At 47.5% G+C, this 23,563-nt stretch overlaps 5 protein-coding genes across 5 annotated transcripts; 2 read left to right on the top strand and 3 right to left on the bottom strand.

The window, feature by feature from the left end:
* Window positions 1–2,639: 2,639 nt before the first annotated feature.
* CONPUDRAFT_72361 (uncharacterized protein) lies at window positions 2,640–5,124 on the bottom strand (the record flags this gene model as incomplete). The annotated part of the gene is made up of 12 exons (XM_007769310.1): window positions 2,640–2,654; window positions 2,727–2,995; window positions 3,031–3,084; window positions 3,293–3,331; window positions 3,395–3,448; window positions 3,554–3,799; window positions 3,852–3,958; window positions 4,024–4,152; window positions 4,217–4,356; window positions 4,659–4,943; window positions 5,004–5,018; window positions 5,086–5,124. 12 exons carry the CDS (start codon window positions 5,122–5,124, stop codon window positions 2,640–2,642), a joined length of 1,392 nt encoding a protein of 463 aa, XP_007767500.1.
* Window positions 5,125–7,126: 2,002 nt separating this feature from the next.
* On the bottom strand, window positions 7,127–7,661 carry CONPUDRAFT_72360 (uncharacterized protein; the record flags this gene model as incomplete). Its single annotated transcript, XM_007769309.1, has 4 exons — window positions 7,127–7,362; window positions 7,410–7,425; window positions 7,483–7,601; window positions 7,631–7,661. The coding sequence occupies 4 exons, from the start codon at window positions 7,659–7,661 to the stop codon at window positions 7,127–7,129; spliced, it is 402 nt and encodes a 133-aa protein (XP_007767499.1).
* Window positions 7,662–10,578: 2,917 nt separating this feature from the next.
* Window positions 10,579–12,416, bottom strand: CONPUDRAFT_54412 (uncharacterized protein; the record flags this gene model as incomplete). The annotated part of the gene is made up of 2 exons (XM_007769195.1): window positions 10,579–11,700; window positions 11,763–12,416. Coding segments are annotated over 2 exons (1,776 nt in total), but the record flags the coding sequence as incomplete, so codon positions are not given.
* A 6,427-nt stretch (window positions 12,417–18,843) lies between these two features.
* On the top strand, window positions 18,844–19,393 carry CONPUDRAFT_54582 (uncharacterized protein; the record flags this gene model as incomplete). Its single annotated transcript, XM_007769213.1, has 2 exons — window positions 18,844–18,933; window positions 18,992–19,393. Coding segments are annotated over 2 exons (492 nt in total), but the record flags the coding sequence as incomplete, so codon positions are not given.
* Window positions 19,394–20,037: 644 nt separating this feature from the next.
* Window positions 20,038–22,694, top strand: CONPUDRAFT_72357 (uncharacterized protein; the record flags this gene model as incomplete). The annotated part of the gene is made up of 8 exons (XM_007769308.1): window positions 20,038–20,049; window positions 20,110–20,543; window positions 21,073–21,217; window positions 21,386–21,545; window positions 21,599–21,711; window positions 21,835–22,420; window positions 22,476–22,557; window positions 22,637–22,694. 8 exons carry the CDS (start codon window positions 20,038–20,040, stop codon window positions 22,692–22,694), a joined length of 1,590 nt encoding a protein of 529 aa, XP_007767498.1.
* Between the last annotated feature and the right edge of the window lie 869 nt (window positions 22,695–23,563).

Raw genomic sequence — 23,563 nt, 5'->3', positions numbered from 1 at the left:
GGTTTGCTGACACTTTTACGTTTCATACCCAACCCCAGTCATTTTTTGTATAACTAGTGCCTCTACCTTTGCCGACGGGTATGTGAAGGGTGTTAGGCCCTCAAACTGTGCCAGAGATATGATACATTGGCCAACATGTTTGTGTCATATGTTCTTGGCTATACCTTTTTGGTCATCATCTTTACTGGTGCACTCATTTTTGTTTTGTTTTCTATGTTGATGATTATGTTACAGCTGCCATGATATATTTGTTGAAGACATGATACACAAGTAAAGCTGGAATGCCTATGAAGGCGCATACTCACCGGTGAAGACTTGAGTAAAGCTTGGAGAGCTTGGTTGCGAGTGATGATGGTAGTCATTCAAGTAGAAGAGACTAAGGAATGTATTCATGGTAGTGACTTGTATATATAGTATACATGGAGTGTGTGAATCTACTACCATATTTGTAATGAGCCAGCCCTAAACCATGCATAGCATGGATGTCTAGCTACAAGTCCACATGGCCTAGTGCAACAGCAGCAGGCCATGACAAGTCATGAAGTACGTAAGAGGTGCTTAAGTGTATACACACGTTGAGTGCCAATATAGCAATAGAATGGCGGTGTTTACTTGTAGACCTCTATGAGGAACATCGCCTAAGGGTGGAGAGTCCCTGGTATACACCAATAGAAGTCATAAAAGTGTGAAGTACCACTCGTACTTTCAACAATATTATTAACACCTGTCTAGTGTCGGAAAAACCAAAACAGGCATCTTGACAGTGGCAGCATTTCACATCTTAACGCAACTATATGGGGGGTTCAAATTGTCAAAATGCCATTTAAATGTTGTCAAGATGGTGCCAAGGCAGGAATGCGGTTGTAGCGACATGATATGATTGGCTTTTCATTGCCGATGACCTGTTTTTATGAGCGTTGGAACAGTATCTCAACTTTACGAACCCCCCATTAAGATGGGGTTACCATCAAAATGTGTTTCAATGCATTTTGATGCAATTTCACTTTTTCCGACAAGCCCCATACAACTTTGTGTGGTTATTTTAACCTGTAGTATTCATCACTGTACCCCCAGACTTTTGTTTTAAGTTATCTCAACCTTTCGTGATTCATAGTGCATACTCATTTGTAGTAGCCTTTCACTGTGTTATCAATCAGTCCAGTAGTTGGCTGTCAGACCACATTCGAGAATTAGAGTTTGGAAATAACATGATAAATAGGACTACAAAATGCAGATGCATGGTGATTAATGCACGAAGCAACAAAATACGGGTGGAGCTATTATATAGTGAAGAAGTGAAGAAGATGCAGTGAAGAACCAGCTCACTGCAGCAGAAAAAAGACTTGTAGCATGGGCAAGCACAGTCACTCGTGTGCAGATATCTGTTATATTGAGCAACTCAGTTAAGCAGAGCTTCATTAATCATTGTTTGTGTTTGTAGTCAATAGAAGCACAGCATTGATACATTATGAGCACTACTACGGTACATACACTTATATCCTTTGTGAGTGGGACAGTGCGTGTGTACGTGCATACATGGGTGCAATTGGGCATGCATATGTAGGTGTGCATGCTGTGTGCATCCGCTGCACTGTACTTACACCCGCAAAAGGTGCTGGCTGTGCGTGTGTGCCTTTAGGCTTGGCCGGACTGCAGGCAGCCTTGCCATTATGCTCGCGACCAACTTGTGGAGAGTGTGCCTTGTCCAGAGCACATGTCCATCAGAGCCAGCCGCGAGCAGCGTAGCGTATCCTGAGGGGCGTAGAACAGGGGCAAGACTGTTGCGGAACGGGGCACCTGCACCCACCTCTGGAAGCGGTGCGGTAGCCATAGTTGAAGAAGAGAGTGACATGCGTGTGTTTGGTCATATTGGCGGAGTTTGAAATCCAGGACCAAGCAGGGCCAAAAAAAAGTGCATGCACATTTGCCAGTGGGCCATATATGCATCTGGCTTCATGTCATTCTGTCGTCCAACGTGGCCACGATCAGAGTCACAAGCCTTGACACAGAAGCAAAAATAGCCACAATTGGAATTGTTTGAAAGAGGGTGGGCCCCTGTGTGCAACACTGAAGGCACTTGCATGGAGTGATCTTTGTGCATGTACAAGAGGCATGTAGATAGTCTACCAGTGAAAAGGTTTCCAAACCCATTCAAGTCAATCTAATAATATGTACAACAGCAAACCTTCAAATATTTGTACATAGCTATATACTACTGCCACAGGGGTGTCAAAAACCTCACTGAGGAAAAGCTACCATGTCAGCACTGGTAATACAGGAACAGATAGGAACAATGCAAGACAGAATCTGAACCGTACCACAATCACAGTCATCCCAGTGCCTTCTTTGTTGCTTCCTTCACGCTTTTCTGTCTCCTAAAGGAAGAGAATGAACTTAGGAAAACATTTCTCATGTGGCAGTGGCAAAACCAAGATAAGACATACTGTTTATGTAAATGCATAGCCTGAGAAGCATTTTGTAACACTTTATTCCTGCCCCTGGAGGTATTGATGGCACTCTTAGATGCATGGTTCTCCTTTGACTGGTCGTGAGATGAGCTTCTGCCTATGGCATTATTCATGGCTAGAAGCAAGGTGGGGACTGGTAAACAAGCACTCCACTGGGGTGAGCCACCAGAATTATTGGTGATGGTGCTAAATATCTGTAGATAAACTTAGCATGAGAGTGGACACAAGACAAAAATAGAAATAAATACTGAAACATACCTGTGGACTGATCAGACTAGCATGCATAGGAGGAGATTGGGCCATTGGGATGGATGACAGAAGTGGCGCTGGTGAGTGCATCTGGATCACTTGGCAGGCAAGTTCCTGAAGCTGGTCAGGTGAAAACCCAACTGAACCATGATGGGGCAAGTCTGAGAACACAGGGTCCTGTGACCGAGTTTCTGGCATGGGATAAGTGTGCTGAATGGGACTGTTTAGCTGAGGGCCAGGTATGAAGGCCTCAAAGTTAGATATATCAAACAATGACACTGAGGGACAGAGAATTAGCTCAAGCTAAACATACAGATTTGAAATGTACCATTATCAGAGTGATAGTGAGTGCCTGGTACACTAACACCTACATCACTCCAATCAGTACTAGAGAAAAAACTGGGTGTTTGAAGAGATTGATTGGTCACTGTGCTGTCGTGTACAGAAACACAGCATCAAAGAAACTGCCTCCGGATGAGCTCCACAGTGAAGTGATATGGCCAGGGTGGCTAGCACCTTGAAACAGTATATTAATAGCTTAACCGGAACAAGAAACACCAACAGAGTCTGCTTACCAGTTTTGGATGAGGAAGCAGTTGACAAATCATGCGGCACTGAAGCACCCACAGAAAGGTATCTAGCATCACACTTGGAGTGACAAGGAGAGCTAGACGCACCATCGGTGTTAAAGATATCGTCTGTCCATAAACCTCCATTAATGTTGGGGTCTTCTATAGTACAGTAGACTGTCAGCGTAAATCAGCCACAAAAAATAATGAAAATACCTGCAGCATTGAGGAGGTTGTTGAAGAAAGAGTCGTTTAATTAAAATGTACTGGCGCTCAAAAAACCGGCTTGATACTTGAAAGCACAGTTGTCTTGGCTTGTATCGTCCCTGCTTGTTTCTTTGTCATCCTCTTTGTCGTTGAGTTGCTCCTCGATAAGGTCTGGGATCTTGACATTGTTCTCAAGGCTGTTGTTGTCCCCAAGCTCAGCATTGTCCTTTGGCTCACTGTGATTGCGATACACACCAAGAGGGTCATCAACGTCTATCTTGTCTTCGTTGCATTCAAGCATTGGTGCTATAAAGGGGTAAGCACAAAGATAAATCACGGACTCAATACATAAACTCACGTTTAGCAGTAGCTGCAAAGTTCTTGAATGTGGGCTCAACTATAGCATCCCAGATAGAGAGAAGCTCCTGAAATGTGTTCTGTGCCTCAGAAAGTCCAATGTTGATTCTACAATTAAATGAACAACAACTCAGATATAATATGTGGTGATCAACTCATGTTCCTCCAGTAACTTTGCCTGACTTGGATCTCTTCCTCCAACAAGTAGAGAGAAATACCACCCTGGAGACTCTCCACTCCGAGTCAGATCACTGCACTCGTTTAAAATCTGCAAAAGTCCTGGTATAATACCATTGACGATTCTGTGGAGGATTGTAAGTAATATCCTAGAATGCCAACATCGCAGAAGGGGAAAAGGCAACTCACACTTTAGCAGAAAGAGTAGCTTCCAGCAAGCCCGGAGGATGCACTACTGTTGCTGAGCTCTTTGTTGGTACCCGGTGAGATGCCTTGTAATTTTTGATCTCCTCATGGAGTGCTGGGTTCTTCTTTAGATCATTTGCAAGCTGTTCTCAGGAGTGTTTCTGAACAAGCTGAAGGTGAGTTCCTTTACCGGCTGCAAGGTCTCTCTCAACCAGGTGCATGACAGTGTCCTTATAGAACAGTTAAGAGTATACCTCCGAGTCCCTGAAGGCACGTGTCTTGGGAGCAAAGAGGTGGCAGAGAAGGTTAGTTCCCTTGCAGCTGATGTGATGTGGAGTGTCAGCAGTGTCCTGAGTTCTGTTATCAAATCAAGACTTGATTCTCTAGTAGTAATAGTAGTCCGCATAAGTCATGGTCATTTGCAGATCAGGTAGTGATTACTTACCGCATGGCACTTGTCAACTGCATTGTTGACTTTCTGTTGCAAGTCAGGAGACAGGACAGTGGTGGTATTGTGGTCAGGTGCAATGAACTGGAGCTCCGGCCAATCTTTGAAGTAAAGCTCAAAAATGCGAGGCCAGAGTGTCCTGTACTTGAAGGGTCCCGTGTTCTCAGCCTGTAGCTGTAGGTACTCAGGCAAGAAGGCAGTAAAAAAGGCCAACTGCTTCTTGTTGGGCCACCTTGCTGCTATTGCGCCTGGGGAATCCAATGCCTTCGGCACCGTTGCAACCTTAATGGGTATGCATGAGTACCTGGGTTGGATGACGTCATAGGAAATCTGATTGCTTACCTTCTTCTTTTGTGTCTGCAATTGAGCCATTGCAATCAAAAGATAATCTAGATGTCAAGAACCACAAGGAGATAGCACACACGGAGAGATGAGATAGCTGAGAGATTGGGCTTTCTGACATGACAGGTGAGTGTGCTGTAGACAGTGCACTGTTTTAGTACATTTTACTTGGCCAGAAATTCAATGGAGATACTGCGCATATCCTCGCTCAAAGCAGGTGATTGCTCAGTCTGCATGCTTTGCGCATATGGGCAATATGGGCACTGACCAGCCCTGACAGCATAAACAAGGTTCCTAGAGCCAAATTTTGGGAGGTGAGCATAGGGACTAGGATGGTGAGACTTAACTGGGTGTCAGCTTTGCGTACTCAAAGGTGTACTTGAAGTAGTAATTTGTGGTGCTTGGTTTGTGGCAGGACAAGGGAATTATTTTAGCCAAAAGGTCCACTGCTTTAACAAGTTAAAATGATGTGTTATCCATTTACATGGTGCTTAGCTGTTGGTAAGCAAGCTTCTGCGCTTTATACAGTACAAGGAGTTCATCTATGTCCTTGGATACAGCAAGACAGTAAACATCAAGAACCGCAGGGAAAACCTCCTCCATATTGGTGACCACCTTTTGTATGATTGGTGCATCAGATGGCTTTGAGTTTGCCTGCTGAACAACATCCATGAATAGCTCACGTACACCTGTTAGTATACCTTTGGCGCACTCTGCTAATGTGTCCAACTTGGCAATAACATGACTTCAGGTTGGTGACTCCGAGCAGCAAAGGAAGGATGAAATCTGGTGCTCAACATAGGCTTTGACATTGCCCTCTGTATCCTTATGAAAAGGTTCGAGTATACTTTGGACTTGTGCTTGATTATTGTGAACTCCAAATGTAGAATTTGAATAATCAAAACAGGAAAAGAGTGGAGGCTGTGCAGCAGACCTTGGTTGCTTGCAGGGGCAATGTTTGAGCACATTTGACTTCTTGTATAGATTGTGCCTGACAAGTTGCATGTTGTTCATGTGTTTCCCCCCAACATGGCTGATAATGTACCTCTTGATTGTTTCTCCGATTCGGCCGGCTGAAGCTGGGGGTTTCCATGTTTCACCCAATGCAGTGGATGATACAGAACTGAAAGGTTAATATTGGTATGATGTCAGAGATGTCCTTGACATCAAGAATGCAACTCCAACCTTTGATGGAGGTTTGGACTATGTTTATGTTGAGTAAGAAGATACACTGATGCTCTTGTACAGTTATATTTCTCCCTGGCACATCTGTTGATTTCTTCATGATGACTGGGGTAATATAGCATTAGTTGTGACTGGTCCACCAACTTGAATAGAAAGGAAAGAATCATGGTCACACTGTATTATACAGCTGACACAAAACCTCAGCTGCTGCTGCCCGAGCATTGTCGCTCAGATGCTTCCATGGCCTGCCCATGACGGTAGAAGAGTAAGTTGCAGATAGGTTATTGTCTGTTATCACTAGGTATATTGATTGGGACGGGTGTATCTGACCCATAAATGATGCATCCCAATGGCATGGGAAAGAAATTAGATAACGTTCAAGGTTATATCCATCTGGCTTAAAGGCCCATAGGCTTGGCGGTCTATCAGAATTGATTGGTACACCAAACTTTGTGAAATGTCAAGACAGGGGCTTCTTAGAAGATTTATGGAAACAACATTAAAACATAAGCTGTGACACTACAAGACTTGATTTTGGTCTATACAACAACTGGTGAAGGTGAGACAGGATATATGGGTTGTGGGAGATAGCTTAACATCATGCAATTGTCTTTGAAGTTAGTGCACGAGTACTCAAATTGAGCTGTAGCTAGACAAATCTCTGCACGCACTCATGAACAGGACTGGGATCAAACTGCATTCAATCTTAGGAGAGAAACATCCTACCCAATTTTTTTTGATGTTCAATGTCAGTTTCCCTCCAAACGGGTCAACCATACTTCATTTTTTACTACATACAACGTAGTCAAGCCTACACAAGGCATGGGTCTCTGCTTTGCTCCAGCCAATCTTTACTAGTTTCTTGGAACAGCTGCATTCAAACCAGACCCAAATACACCGCAGAATATGTATATGAAGCAATGGCATACATTTGTATATCATCTGTCAGTGCTCCTACACTCCAGTGGCCCAATGACGTGATCCATAATATTCTTCTCCAGCAATGTCCACAGCTCACTCTCCACCATCTTTGCGGCCTCCTCCAGCATCTCCTCCTTTGTCCAACTTGCATTGACTGTGGCAGGCCCCATTGTAACATGCAACGGCAGCTGCCTCACAACCAGCCCCACCAACTGGTACACAAGCGCCAGCGTGTCTAATCTGCCAAGCACACCTGACACGCAGTGCACTGTATCTGCGCTGTTGCTGAACATCACGTACCAGTTGCTGCAGCACCCTGTCAACGGCAAAGTCTGCAAAAAAGCAAATTCTGCAAAAAAAAAAACTCATGCACATTGTCCTTGTGCATGGACCCGGGCTTGCCATTAAGCTTGAGCTTGATGTGCTCCTTGACATTGTGCGTGAGAGCCTTGAGCACCGCCACATCCTGCTTGTGCCAAGGGGGAGGCAAGACTTCAAAAATGTAAAGTGGGTCAACTCACTCTGTAAGAGGACCCGCCGCCCAGGGTACATACCCTCCCCCCTCCCCCCCTTCCATATTAGGATAATCTATCCGCATTTGTATAACATACTTTAATCTCCACCGTTTATTTGTCTCTGTGTGCACATGTAATTGAAGCTCCGCCCATTGTACTCTAACCTGAGTCGCGCTTATGCACTCTCCTCTTGTCTCTTCCGGTGGTGGGTGCAGGTGCCCCAGCCCACCTGCCGGCGCGCATGCTAGTAGTGCGCCCCGCGTTTTGATGGCACAGGACACTCTTCGCAACGGGCTGCTCGGCCCTGTGGACGTATGCTCTGGATAAGGCATACTCTCCACAGGTTGGGCAGCGCGCACAGCGTCGAGCAGCATCCTGTAGCCTAAAGGCTGCATAACATACAAACGGCCCATATAATAGCCATTTGAATAGACAAAAGCGATAGCGCGTTTAACGCAAACACGCCCAAAATGCAACGCGGGAGCAGTGAAAATGTAAGGTTCATGTAGGTACACTGCACAATGACAGACAACAGTGCCAGTAATAAATATGTACTGTGACAAGCAGCCCGAGGGCACCAGATTTTCATCTAAGCATGTGCAGCGGCAAGGCCAACTCAAATGCAATTTCACAAGCACGTTATTACAGAAACCAATGCATTTGAGCCACCCGGTATATCCTATCCCCTTACGCGTATGGATTCTACTTGAAAGCATTTGTTTATATATACTTCTGTCAACCCCTCCGTGGACGCTTTCCCCCACCCTTTCTAGCCCTTGAGTGTGCCGGGCACTTCCAGTTGCCATGCTTCTCGTTGACCTCAACACAAACCATATGGTACTAGAACAAAATTTTAAGTGAGCGAGCAAGACAATACGCAGATGGAAGAAGAGCATACATGTATTGTCTCACACCCCCTGACCGAGCAGTCAATTGTCACGCCGTTGTCAATCTCCTTCTTTGTTACTGGCCGGCTGCAATTGCAATCACCGAGGAGGGCGAGTAGGTCGCATTTACGGCTGCATCTTCCCGTGTGGGACACTACATTGCTTTCAGTGAACTCAGGGCCATCCAGCTGGTTCTTGTCCACTATGAGCATCAGTGAGGTAAGCAAAACGGCCGGGAAAATGAAGACAAAAACCACTAACCAACATCATTGATGTTAGTGTCGTCAATGTCTTGGTCATTGACATCCCCAGGATGAGAAGAGAGGGAGCTGGGCGGGCGTGTAGGTGGTCCCAGGGCGAGGGAGCTAGGTGGGCGGGTGGCAGGCTCAGAGTCGGGTTTGTCATTGACCTCGCTATTGCTTGTTTCACTCTCTGGCTGATTGTTTCTAGGAGTGCCCTTGCTGTTCGCCTGAGTGTCAGATTCTTCCATGGGGACATTCGACGAGTGGTGAGCATCGGATATGGCAAGCTTGGGGGGTTGGTAGACTTTGCGTGTGCGGCGAGTCTTCACAAACTGCTTTTGCCATACATTCACCTTCATTGCTTGATATTCGGCCACCGGGATTGCATACATTTTGATGAGGTGAGGTGTGAGCTGGGAGGTGGGGTGTTGAATGCGTAAGTGTGCCTCCATGGAGTACCGCCAAACAGCGGGTGTGCGCATTTCTGCCTCTGTGGTGGGAGCACAGAGCTGGCAGGGAACAGGGACGTTCGTGCTCGGCGCGTGAGGGGAGAATGTGGCAGCATTAGCATAAACAAAGTTGACAAGATTCGGACAAGTTGATTGGTCGGTGTCAACTTGAACCATGCCATTTGACCCCTTGCTACGGCGAAGAAAGAAGACACACCCAGATAATGCAACGGGCTGCGCGCAAAGGCCACAGAGTTCAATCGCATTGTCAATGTTGCTGTCGCACAGGATGTGAGCACCAAAATGCTCCAGCATCCGTGGGCCATTGTCGCAATCAAGCTCGAAAGTCGGCTGGCAGAGGGGACAGATATCAACATTGTCGGGTTCACAATTGTTGGGGTCGTCAATATCACAGGTGAACGCTGCACCACCTGAGAGTTTGTTAGCACAAGCAAAGAACAGATAGGAAGAACACAACCTTTTGACCGATATGGGAATGTGTCCGTTGTCGGGATAGAGAGAAGGCAAGAGAGACCAGTGGGTGACTGAACAATCTGCAAATGCAAGCTCAAGCAAAATGCCTGGAGCTCGGCTGTTGAAAAAAGAAGCGATGGGATACCAGATTGGTCTTCGGGCATGAAAGGATTGACGGTGTGGAAGTTGTGGCCAGGTGATGACCTCAAAACCTTTCCCAGACCACCAGCAAATTCCCAGTCTTCGCCATACAGGCCGGGCACGTTACACTCAAAAAGGTTCACAACCTGGGACGTGATTGTCACACCTTCTTCGCCAAGTGCCCTCTCCGGGATGTCCATCAGAACACGACCCCAGAACTGAATTGATGAAACTTGGACCACCGCCAAGAACAGCCGTGAGTCAGTCTTGACCAGAGTGGCCAGTGGCTCGCCAACAGAGAGAGATTGTCCGCCAAAAGTGCTTAAAGAGGATAGGAGATCATCAATTTGGGGAGTGGTGGTGGAGCCGAATCTTGCGAGTCCCATCACACGCTTCAGTCGATCTGTGGAGCCAGCCGAGGAAAGAAGTCGGAAACATTGCCGAAGAATGCGAGCTTTGTATACTTTCTTGCCAGCGACTTCAATTTGAGGAGAAAAGGAGGCAGGCTGACGTGATGCCTCTTCAATGACAATCTGGTCATCAAGATCAATGTCCTCTGAGAGGGAAAGGGTGTCTGACTCGACAGAGGGAGTTGGCAACACCTCAGGTTCCTCCTCCAGTCCATCAGTATCACCTGGGGTATGATAGATGCCGCCCATCGGAGAACCAGTGGGGAAGAGCAAGTCGCCGCCAAGCTCATCTATCTGAGTGAAGCAAGCATGCGCCAAGAACTCGGCATACTCGTGTTCAACATAGCTCCAGCCTTTGTTCCAGGCTGTTACAGGGAGAACATGTTGAACGTTCACGTTTCCCTGCCACGATGCTGGGTTGACGTGATCCGATTTTGAGGTGATATCCTCCTCTGAGTCCAATGGAGGGAGGTGAAGTCGGCGAGTACCACTGTCCCACTCCGAGTGATCAGCGAGTATCTGAGCAGTGTTGGTCAATGCCGCGATGCGTCCACCCAGTTGGTAAATATCAGTGTTCGCATTGCTACCAACCACGCTGCGGATATACCCAAAGGTAACCTCCAGCCGATCAGTCCCCAGCAGAATTATATAGAACTCGCCGCAAGGCCGATTGACCTTTGCTTTTGCCACAGAAAAGAACGTGTTCTTGATCATGATCTGTATGTCGGTGTGCAAGACCTTGGGGAGAAAAGCATTGCCGCCTGCTGGGTGCATGTAAAGGCTACACATGAGATGTGTGGCCACACTGAGATGGAATAACTGGTCGCGCAATGACATCTTGGGGTCAATATAGGGGCTGATAAGGTGCCTGAAAAAGTCGCCGAGAATACAGATATACTTCCGTGCAGAAGCAAAGCCTGGACGCGTGTTTGCTCCCGCCGGAGGCATTCGCCAGATGTGCCTGAGGAGTTTGTACGCCAAGATGACATCTTGCTTGTCCTCCGGATTGAGGAGGTAGCTGACTTGATGCGGGGGAACACCAGCTGAACAAAGCTGGAACTCCAGAACTGATGGCTGCATATGGAACCCATATATCATAATCCCCATCTCGCGCAAGAGGGCATTCCGGAGACATTTGAAGATGTGCTTATAATCCTTGTCAGAGGTGATGTCGTCGTCCCCAACCAGTTGATTCAACAGATGAAGCAGACCAATGTAGGCGTATATGGGGGAATTGGGGGATAGCTTGGCCTTGTGCGTGAGTCGAACAAATGCAGCTCCACGTCGTGCCTCGCCATCAGAAGCCAGGCTGTACAAGCAGCCCGGAACATTCTTGCAGCCATCAATGACGGTTTGAATGAGCTTCGCGTGGGTCATAGCATCTTCTGTCTTACACGTTCCTGACACCACGACAGGCCGTGCGGCATACACCTTTGAGTTATCGGAAAGTAGCCCAATCGCTGCAACGGTGGCCTAACCAAAATAGAATAGGTGTGAGAATGTCAGCGTGAACAAACTGAACAAAGTCTGCTTACCTCCACTGCCAACCGCACATCACCTCCCTTTATCGCATCCAGCAGCGCATCCACCTCTGCCATCGACGAGAACTCCAGACCAACCTTCAACGCATCCTCCCTTGCCACACCCAGGATCATGTTGGTTTTGTCATCCCATCGTGGCCTCCCCTCCACTTTGATTTTGTCAATCATCAGCTGGTAGCCCGGCACATTGAGGGAGCTAGTCTCCACCGCCGCCCCCGTAGGCATGTCCCTGCCTCCTCCACCAAAAGTGTTGCTGACGTTGAACTGGACTTCTTCGACTGTTGGCGCTGCAACCAACACCCACAGTGGTGGTGTCACTGTGTGCCGACGCACCGTTCGATCGGACAGTGCTCCAGTCGAGCGATGAAGGATCTGAAGTGCACGGGAGCCGGCGATATTGGAGAACACCTTCGCCCGGAGCAGTTCAGTTTCTGTAACGCCCTTTGGCTTGTACAGACCATTCACCGCCTTGTTGAGTAAGCCAATCATTGCCTTTGCTGACATTCCTCTTTTTATGCAGGCACGACAAAGCACATCAACCCTCAAGAACTCGCTGTGAGCAACGGCAACATCAAACTTCTTATGATCATCCAACGACTTCATCTTCCCCGTCAGCTTCTTCATCATATTGATACGGCCCAAATGCATCGCTTGAACCTGGTGGTTCTTCTTTGTGATGATTGTGTGCAGGCCCCCGATGGGCTGGTATATATGAGGTGAGTTTTCATGAACGCCCTCACACATCTGCCGCGTTATTGATGCAAGCTGACTGTCGTTGGCCAGACTAGTACATGCATGACACGTCCTACTCATCGCCCTTGACCTAGCGTAGTCATTCGAGGTCAGCCACAGCCGGTTACCAAAGAGATGGACAGCCCAGCCAAATACAAAGCGACTATGCAAACCAAACGGGTAGAGCATCGCCCCAGAGTCCCCAGGTGGGATAGGTAATGTATAGCCTTCGCACTGGTATCTTGCCTTTGTAGCCACAGTCGCTGGGTTGACAATCGCCGGCACCTCAACGTCCAGACCTTTGTCGCTAGCATCATCAATCTCGATGACCTCGACAGGCGCATCAACCTCGATAGTCCCAGTGATTGTGTCGATGCCCGGCGAGACACGAGGATGCGACACCTCGTGCTCTGCAGTGGCCGACTGGTCGCCTGCCAACGATGGGTCGATCATGCTTGCCCGGCCACTACAACATTGTGTACTAGGTGAGTCAACATTCCAACAAGGTACAAGATAATGACTCACAATGTTGCGATGACACGAACGACCCTCTCCATCCTGTCCTTTAACAGCACCGGGTCGATGCAGGCATCGACCAGTAGGTACCTGAAGAACTCGACGAAGGTGTCAATGCCGTGCCTTCCCCGCCTGATGATTGTTGCTAACTCTTCCTCAGATCGCCCAAAGGCGAGAACACAATTGAGGGCCTGGTCGGTGTTTTCCCAGATGCTGTCACGGTCCATGCCACGGTATGCGCCTGCTGGGTTCTCAAACTGGGCTAACAGGTCGTCAGCCTCCGCCTCTGGAATATCAAGCGGCATGTGGGTGACTGCATCACGTAAGCCAGCGAGCAACGCGGAAGTGGCAGGAGAGGTCGGCGGACGAGAAGGGCCGGGTACTGGCTGGGAGGAGGGAACTGGGACATTGGGAGGAGGATGGGCAGTGTCGCGCCTGAGGAGTTTGACACCTAGTTGAAACAAGGTGAGCTTCTTCTTCGGCGGCTCCTTCTCCTTCACTTTTGCCTTCTGCTTCTCATTCTCTGCCTTCTCTGCCTTCTCCCTCTCCCTCTCCTTCCTCTTGATATTTTGCTTACACTTGGCTCCCTCCTTGTGCACATCTAGGTTGGCCTCCGAGAACCCCACCTTCACCTGCTCACCACACAGCGGGCACTCCATAGTGGAGTCAGCCTTCAGCTCAGGCTGCCCATCAACCCGGACCTTCTCCTTCTGATGGTCCTGTTAACTTCCTGACACCAGATGAAGAGGCCAGTGGGTATGTACATTCTTCTTCTTTGATGGCATGTTCCTCACTTTGTGTTCTGCAGATCCAGTACGATGGCGAGGGAGAGGCTAATCAGATGTGTCATACGACGGTCTACTGTTCCCCTAATAATATTGAACACTTATAATACTGCGCTTTGCCATAGAACCCTATTGTAGGGTTTGCAGCATGATAGATAGGAGCTTAAGTACCCCTTTTGGTCTCTCAGGTAACAGATTCAGCCAAATCCGCTGCAGGTCGCTGGCTCCGTAAGCCCACCCTGGGGGTACCCCCTACCCCCTACCCCCCTATCCTTGGACGCATTTGCACCTCCCCCTTGGCTTGTGCTGCTACTGCTGCCATACAGCTTTCCAGCCTGGCTGGCGCAAGATGGGTGATGGGGAGCACATGCTGGCGCGGTGGCAATTCCTGAAGGGGCAGGTGTAGATGGGCGTGGTGGATGGGCATGGACGAAGACAATTCAGTGCGGAAGAGGTTGGCGGGGTCATGAAGTGCTGACTGGGTATCATCAACAACATCATTTTTTCATGCCACCACCACAACGGGTGGAGGATGCTCCTTGATATATATGACTGGGTGGTCGTGAAGATGGTTTTGCTCCCTGCCTCTCTTCCTGTCCCTTTCCACGTCCATTCTCCCTTCCTCTCCTGCTCCTGTTCCTGATAGCTCATCCAATGGCCAGGGCATGGGTTTTTCCCAGTCCTTGGCTTCACAGGCAGTAGGGGAATCCTGGGCTGCAGTGGAGCAGCAACTGGCAAACACGTCTGCTGAAGTGTCTGGCAGCAAACAGCAGGCTTGGGCACTAACCCGTCCGACAAACATCACCTCATTGAACTGCATGCCCCTGCCAAAGTGCTGTCAGTTGAGGCATGCGATCTGCAAGCCATTGCACCAGAACTTGAGTGGGTCAAGGTTGCTCAAGCTCAGGTGGATGCCCATCGGGTATTTACGCTGAAGGTGCTGCAGTGTGCTCATGGTCAGTGCAGCAGTGCTGGAGGGGATGAGCGTGGAGAGCATGGCCTCAGCTCACCCTGCTTCTTCGGCGTGACATGGCACTCAAGGCTGGTGAGCACAAGCTAGCCATTAACATTGTCACTGCCCAGGCCCTTGGGTGCCTTGATGGTTGCGCATGCAGTGGCAAACGGGATGCTGCAGCCAAATGTGTACCTGTGCACAACAATGGACCCCACGGGGGAGGACTAGAGGTCCCAGTCAATTTTGACACAGCGTGCATTCTGCAAGAGCGCATGCACATACAACGTGGTTGAGGCATGCCTGAGGATCTGCCAGGGGAAAGTGTAGGTGGTGTGGGAGGAGCTGGTGGGGAGGCATTTGTATTGGGCTACAAAGAACAAGGACAAGGATGCACAAGATAAAGTAGTGCTTGAGTGCTTGAGTGCTTGAGCAAATGCGACGGTCCACCTCAATGGGCTCCTAAGAAGCATCAATCAACTTGGGACTAAAAAGGTTTCCACGCTTGGCACCGATTGCCATCGGAAATGCTGGCAGACACTGACATCACTAAAAGTGTACTGGACCTACATGCCAGCAACAAGGCACACAATCACTTACAGGGAGCACAGTGATGGGAGTGACTTAGGGTACCTCACAAGTCTTTTGGTATGTATAATTGATTTTGGAGAATGCAATGGTTGCAAATTTACCAAGGAGAACATAAGGAGAGTTTCCACATATGTCATCGGAGTCTGAAAATGAATCTGTGGCGGTGTCAAATTTCTCTTTCGAGTCCATGTTGTTTTTTCACCACTTTGCATGTGCCATCACACGTACTAAAAACCGCTCTTGGGCAGAACACTTGTTCTGGGTGCTTCCCTTTGACAGCACATGTTGGATTTAGCCCCAAAAAACTAAAGCCCACCTTACACACTGCCATGAATGTGATCTATACATGTGTGGGTTACTAACCCTAACCTTAGCCCAGAGTAGTGCACCAGCGTGTACAACAGTGGAACAGTTTGATGGTGTCAGGGCACAAGCACTTGTGAGTAAGGTGCAGACCACGTAAACATATCCATTTTGAGCATCTTAGCATAAGTAGTACATACATGTCAGTAGATATGTGGTCTGTAAGATCAAAGAAAAACAATGCATCTTAAAATCAATACTCAGAAAGCAACAGTCTGATGGGGCAAGTCAAAGTGGGTGGAAAAGACACAGATCAAGTGAGTGGAAGAGTAAAGAGAAGGATTTATCTATGAGCTGCGAGACTGTACTACGCGACAATGGTCAGCTCCACCCTCTCAACAGCATCAACACATGCAGCAATCCCAACCTCAAGGTCCTTGATGCGGTGGTAGGTAGCACCAGCAATGCCAGTCACAAGTGGAGATGTGACAGACCTACAGAAGTGTGTCGGTAACTAATTGATATCAATGAGATGTGGGGTTGAAACATACCAAGTAGAGAACACCCCCACATGGTGACCACAAGAAACATAGTAGAAGGGCCCAGTTGCATCCCCCTCAGGCAGCCAGAAATTGATGCCATTGGCACGCATCTGCGAGTGGTCCACCAGCCTTGGTAGGTGTGGAAGCACAGCACCACCAACTTGAATGGGGGTGCAAGTGCACATGCAAGTGCCCCAAACAGCTGCAGGTTGGACCAAAGAAGAGCTAATTGTGCTCACATCCAACACTGAGGACAAAGGCACTAAATACAAGAAACATATCAGCAACCAGCAGAGTGCAGTCACAAAATATAGGACATACCTTTGGCAGTGGCATAATACACGTGAGGAGAGCCCAAGGAAGAAGGTTGTTGTACAGCAGGCTGGGCTGAATTACCGACCACCAGCTCCTTGAGTGCTCCAACCACATCAAATTCATCTGCAGGCTCATCATTGCCGGCGAAGACAAGGTTGGACCCGGCAGGGGAGGAGGGTCAAAAGCAAGTCTTCATCTGAAAGTCCTCATAGAAAAGGTGAGCAGTGACTTCCTGATGGATGTCTGTTGATAGCCTCATTGTGGCAATGAGAGCTAGTATGCAGGGTTGTTAGATCTGAGCAATGCAGCATGTACTGACAAAAAATATGCACCCTGAACAGCAGCATGGTCAACAGTAGGATCACAATGGGCCAAAGATGTAGAGTTTGCATGAGGATAGGTGGGAGCTAGCATGACACTGCCCAATATATGATGCGGGAAGTGAGATGTGAGTGAGATGTGAGAGAAGAAAGACAAAGGACAATGTGGAAGAAACATCAAATTGGTGTGCTTATAACTGAACCAGATGCCCGCTCTGTTTGGAAAGCGGCATTTGAGGGGCAGAGTAGAAGCCATCCAAACATGGTTAGCTGCCGTGCAAAGTGTTTGTGGGAGTCTTTATTTAGAATTTCTGCGCACATATGGCTGCTTCTTACTCTCTTTCTGTGTACAAAAACAGGTCGCCAATCAATCTCGTGCACAGAATGCAACCATGATTTGATGAGTGTGAGGAATCTGTGGAGATATTGTGCACGAGATGAAGATACCAAGAAGCATAAGGTATGCCATGTAGTCAATATACCCTCTTTGGTGTCCCCGCCATCCCTGCACTTTGTGCGCTGAAGAACTTTGATCCTGGAACCAACAGTCTGGAACTTGAGTGTTTAAATATTTTGCGGACAAACTTTGTGCACAGTCACCAAATGGCTGTGACAGTTGCTGAGATGCTCAGAAATGCCAGTACCCAAGTCCAAGCTATGGACACTCTCAATCTGTCAGGCCATTGCACAACTACATCTCTGCAACCTTCCTAGAGAGAATGAGTATGTTCTAGAACAGCTTGAGGGAAGTACATGTTCACTCATGACACAATATTTTCCAGGTGATCAAGGAGGTTTTCACTCCTTTGGGCACTCAAAAAATGGTGCTACATTTCAGCCATTTAATACTGCAGCCTCATTACAGCCTCTTGCATCAGTGACAAGGCAGGAGACAGCTTGCTCATTTTCTGTGTCTATGTCAACACTGTGTCTGCCCAGGGAGAACCGGGATTCGAGCTATGCTCCACTAGGGATACCGTGTCCCAAAGATGCTAGTGAAGGTACGAAGAAGTGTGGAGATCGACCGGAGATGAACCGGAGATAGTGAAGGTAAAGGAGATGCATGAGAAGCAAGGAGAAGATGCTAAGTACGGTGGAGTACGATGGAGATGACAAGTCGACATCAAGTCAACTTGGAGTATGACTTGGATAGAGATGACAAGCACGAAAGAATGTCAAAGGCCACAGGAATGTTGGGGCAGGAGTAAATTGATATTCATACTATCAAATACAAGTCGAATGCTACCACTATTCATATCATAAGTCTGAATCTTCGGATAAGCTCCGGATATCTATGGGCGTAAGTGTGGAGTATCATGAGTAATCACCAAAGAAGACTGAAGGTTGTAAGAATACAAAGCATGACAGGCGTAACTGCGGAATAATGACAGGCATAAAGTAATGACAGGTAGAATGTGGAGTGAGTTGGTCACAAGAAAACATGCTGACTGATAATTCCCGAGTGTGTCAGCATCTACTCTGTAGCTGCTGAAGATCCCGAAGCAGTACCAAAGGAGCAAACATGGATCGGAGTTTGACTGGAGATGCATAGGCGTGACAGTCTACTTTGTCAACAGGAGCTGTGAGCTTCACACTAAGGAGTTGGCAGTTGCTATTAGACAACAGATCTACTCAGCCTCTAGCTGATCAGGCAACTGGTTCAGTTTTGTCAGCACTACCATTATTCAATGCACATGAGTTTCTGTACCATCTGCATTAATCAAGATTACATCTGTGGCATAGATAATATTACAGCTTCCTTTGTTGATACAAGCCTTCAAGATCTGGATTTGAACCATGGAACACAGCCAAATGACCCGCCTGTTGAGACTCAAGGACGTGTATGTGCTTTGGTTGTAAGCCATCTCACAACAAGTGTCTTAACGTTGACCAGGACAACAGGAAACACCTCTGCAAAAGTGGGTGAAGTCAAAGCATATCTTTCTGAAAGAGCTTGTTTGTCATGAAGCCAGAGGAACAGAGGTCACATGCCCTCAATGCAATCAACACTTAGCTGAGTACAAATGTGTTGATTGCCTTGGAGCTTGTCTGGTCTGTCAGGCATGCATGGTGGAGATGCATACCAGTAATCCACTGCATTGTGTTAAGGTACAGCAATTGCAGAATTACTGGATTGAAGAAGTGTCCTGACAATTGGCACTAATAGCAGTGGATGGGCAATTTCTTTGAGAAAACAACATTAAAGAAGCTGGGCATGCAAATTCAGCTCGGCCATCCTTCCGGAGTAACATGCACAAAACCCACACCCCTGTTTGCTGATGATTTTGTCGTTATTGACTGTCATGGGATCCATGAGGTTAATTTAGACTTCTGCGACTGCATCACAGCCCAGAGAAATATCAAGGAATTGCTCCGCTGTTCTTTGTTTCCTGGAAGCACAGATGACCCCAGGACTGCAGCAACATTTTCAGTGCTCAACCAGTATCTTAAGTTATTATATGAATCAAAGGTCTCTGCATACAAATTTTATCAGTTGCTTGCCCAGCAAACCAGTAACACAGGTGTTAAGGAGTCTAGGGTATGTCATCCTCCATCACTGATGCAATAGCTTTGACTGTTCTCAGGACTGTTACGAGGCCTTCATTCAAATGGTTTGTGAGTGGAGACATCTCAAACTTCTTCAGCACGCCAGCCAGATTCCTGATCTTGAGTCTCTGAACAACATTCCTAAGGGTGCATATGCGGTAGAGTGTCCTACGTGCCTGCACCCGGGCAAGAACCTACCTAAGGATTAGGAAGTGCACCTCCAGAGTGTTTGTGAATATTTATGACCAATAATCCACCTAAGTCATCTCTAAATTCTGACATATATCATGCAGGTGGATCTACGCATTGTTTCTAGCACTAGATGCCAACTTCAGGCTGAAAAGATGCATGAAATCCAGTGATAGCGCTGATCCAGCACTTGGTGATGGCTAGCATACTTTGTGAAAGATGACCCATACAAGGACTACCTCAAGACACACTTAAATAAATCGCAGGACGTAAGATACAAGTCAAACCCACCTAGATTCTATACTAAACTAGGCTTTACAGTCGAGTCTCCAATAACCCATACTCTTCGGGAGACGCCAAAAGACATGGGTTATCGGAATTATGGACTATGAGAAAAAGTTGAAAAAAGGGGGATAAAATGAGCCCAAAAATTCTATTAGCTTTCTATTCTATTTGTCTAAACTATTCCGACGAGCTATGAGTAAAAAAGTCAGTGATTTGGGATGTCTCAAGCTGCTGTGATGCTTCAACCCTCATCTGACACATGAGGGAGGCAAGCATGACCTCGAGTTTTTGAGCGAGCATGCTGTCCATGTTGTCGAGGCACCGCCCAATAACGGCGGTGGCCTCGAGGACCTCCTTGCATGTAGGAGGAAGCTCGATTGGGCCATTCTTGTCATCTTCGTCACGTGCTCCCTCTGCTCCCACACTTTCCTCACCTCCCCTGCTCCACCTCTGGGTTCAGGAGCACCGTCAAGTCCATCTGATTCACTATCTGGAGGGTTCCTGTCACCCATCAAGCCAGCTCTCGTCTTCTTCAGAGATTGGTTGACTGCGAGAAATGCGAGCCTCGAGCTCAGTTTTGCGCTGCTTGATGTTACTTCTAAGGGTGTCAAGGCCCTTCTTGAGTATTTCTACGTTGCTGTTGTTCATTTGCATAGGGAATTGGGTGGTGGAACAAGGGCGAACACAACCGAAAAAATGTGATAGTACAATTAAGGCTTACAAATGTACTCTAAAGGGTCCAAAAACTACCAAAAAGTATGGGTTTTGCTGGCAAAATTGTATGGGGTATTGGGTATCAGAGAGTTATGGGTTTTTGGACCCATTTGGGTGAGGACCAACTCGGGAGTAGCCCCATTGTATGGGTTATCAGCAGGTATGGGTTATTGGGGGCATGGATTATTGGAGACTCGACTGTATTAGCATAGCTCCTGTGCCAGTCAACAAGGCCGTCAACATGGCCAATACAAAATCAATGTGTGGGTTGGCTGTAACCGGTGTTGATACAGTAGACTGTGCACAACACGACATGAAGCAGGCATGTAGCATTGTAGATATACAAGGGGGTGGTGAAAAGTAAATTTTGACTTCATGTTTCACTGTGCTATATGATCTCTGACTGTGTATCAGATATGTTATCATGGACTACACATACTTTCTGGGTCTTTGTTGATCTACTCTCCAATGGTTCAACACATCCTATGATATTGCATGTCAATGGGACTTGAGACTCTGGCAACGGGTGCTGCAGATCCCAGAGTCTATGTGGTTCAATCCTGTTGGTTGTATTATGCGACACTTTGTTGGCAAGTTCCACCTACTGGCACACATTGCTTCATGTCAGCTTCAATACTCTTGGAACTTTGCACGATGGGTAGGCAAAACAGATGGCGAGGCCGCTGAGAGGGGCTGGTCTAACATCAATCCTGTTGCCAGCAGCACAAAGGACATGGGCTCAGGGCATTGTCATGACACGCTGAACGCATACTTTGGGGACTGGGACTGGAAGAAAATCATGTCTATGGGCTCTACTCTCTTGTAGAAAACCACTCAAGCAATTCACAAATGCAAGGAGAGCACCGCATTTCTCGAGCACTTTGAAAAGAGTATTTCCCCAGACGACATCAACACTTGGACAAAGGACGTCACTGAATGGGAAGACAACCAGACAAGACCAAACCCATTTGAGAGTAGGACAGAAAGTGTGCAAACAGTTAACATTTGTGATAGCTCTTTACTAACATTACTCTGGCAGTTCTCTCAGTGGCTGCTGTTTGCCTGAGGCTTGCTGAGGAGGAATCTAAGAACCTCAAGGATGGCACATCAAAGTTACTCTACACTGACATGTCCAAGGGTGGTCTTATTTCAGTGGGTATGGACTTGGAGCAGCAGCAGCACCGTCTTTGCTCTGATTGAGTTGACAATAGCCTCCATGCAACAGATCAGCAGAAAGCTAATCTTAAGAACTGAGAAAACACCCTTCACGTCAAGATCAGCAACTGGGTTCAGGCTCAGTCAATTTATATCTCTTCTTTGACCATCCTTCGGCTGAATGTGCAAAAGTCCAACGAAATTAATCATCCTGAGACCATGTACCTTTGGCTTCCATCGGCACTCCATGGACATGTCATTTGCAAGCATAACCTTATGAGAATTGAGTGGCTCTTCAGAGTTGCTCAAGCTCACAATGCACTTTCTTCCATCTGCCAAAATCTACACCTGATCTCCCATCTCTATTACTGGAAGGATTACTTCTCCCAGGGGCAGAGTGCCAATACAAGGTCACATGTCCAGATAGAGGGGGTGGAAAAGAAGATCAACACACACGTTCAAACATATTATATTGCCTATTCTGCCCTTGAGGCGCTGCAGACCATCACATCTTTGGAAAATGCAGAACATTGCCTTCTTCTCCCCACCGAGCTTTGCAAGCTCAAGAATACCGATGTACGCCCCCTACAAGACATCACTACTCCCATATCCCAAAGCGGGAAGGAGCCAACATGGATCTGGTTAGCAGGCAGTCAAGCTAGCCCTCTTCTAGGACAGCAGCCACCAGATGAGGGAATGTATGATGGTGGGTGATGATTGAGATCTTTTTCCCAGGAGCAAAAAGACTGAAACTGTTACAGCAATACAAGTCAAGTGGTACAAGGCTAAAGCACGTCAGATGAGATGGGCTGAAGAAGTTACCCTTCTTGCTAAAGAGGTGTGGTGTGTATTACAATACATGGATTAGCATGCACAGTGGTGGCAAACTTGGGATCACACTTTCTCTCATGTTGATCCACAGGTGGTTTCAGGATGGAAAGCATACATCCTATGCCAGGCCGCTCTTTGTGAGGGGTTGAGGATGAGATTTGCAAACATGTGGAAGATGCCATCTCCTGAAGAGCTATAAATACCTTCATCTTTGTGAATGTACTTAATCCATAACAGCATCTCAGTGTTGAGTATGTTATCACTTTGTTATATTCACTCCTTGATTCGCACTATCCAACTCTGAGTCCAAGAAAGGTCTATCTTCGAGTTCTGGGCAGTCCTGCATCAATTCAAAGCCTCATTCCATTACTATTGAGGGTGACCAGGGGAATGTTGCAGTGCAGTGAAGTTCATTTTATGTTTTTTAACCCATATACAAGCCCATATATGTCTGAGTCTGAAATTACAGCGGACTTTGGTAGTGGACAGTGCATTGAGGTTGCTGCGCATCTATTTGTAATGGCTGCTTATTTCAAACTCCACCATGATTGTTCTCCCAAGTTGCGCGTTTTCCACTCTTACTTCTCATGCTGCTTCTGCTCCTTGTTACGCAAATCAACATATAGGCCGTTGTCGGGCCTCAGCCACTCAGGACACAGTGTGGCGGAGACGGCGGTGACGGCGGAGCGGAGGAGCTTAACGACGCTAGAGCAGCGGACTCAGAGCGGCGACAGAATGCGGAGGATCACAAAGACTAGTCCCAATGACAAAGATTAGATTGGTGTATCTACAGGTACATCAGGGGATGAATACGCACCTAGTCCCAATGACAAAGAGGTCGAGATGGGGACTAGGGATGAAGGTACAAGGTTTATATAGTAAATCCTGGGCAGTGTCCATAACAATGCCAAACAAATGAGTCAGAGTCCAAAAGCACAGCCCACGCGGAGCGTGAACGAAACAAGACAATGCGCGAGAAGGTAAGAGAGATAGGGGTTGTACCCCCGCGTCCGCGACA

This window comes from Coniophora puteana (assembly GCF_000271625.1).
Source record: "Coniophora puteana RWD-64-598 SS2 unplaced genomic scaffold CONPUscaffold_5, whole genome shotgun sequence".
Classification (NCBI taxonomy): domain Eukaryota; kingdom Fungi; phylum Basidiomycota; class Agaricomycetes; order Boletales; family Coniophoraceae; genus Coniophora; species Coniophora puteana.
Note: the sequence above shows the minus strand (reverse complement) of the source record. Positions and strands in the feature narration are given on the sequence as shown.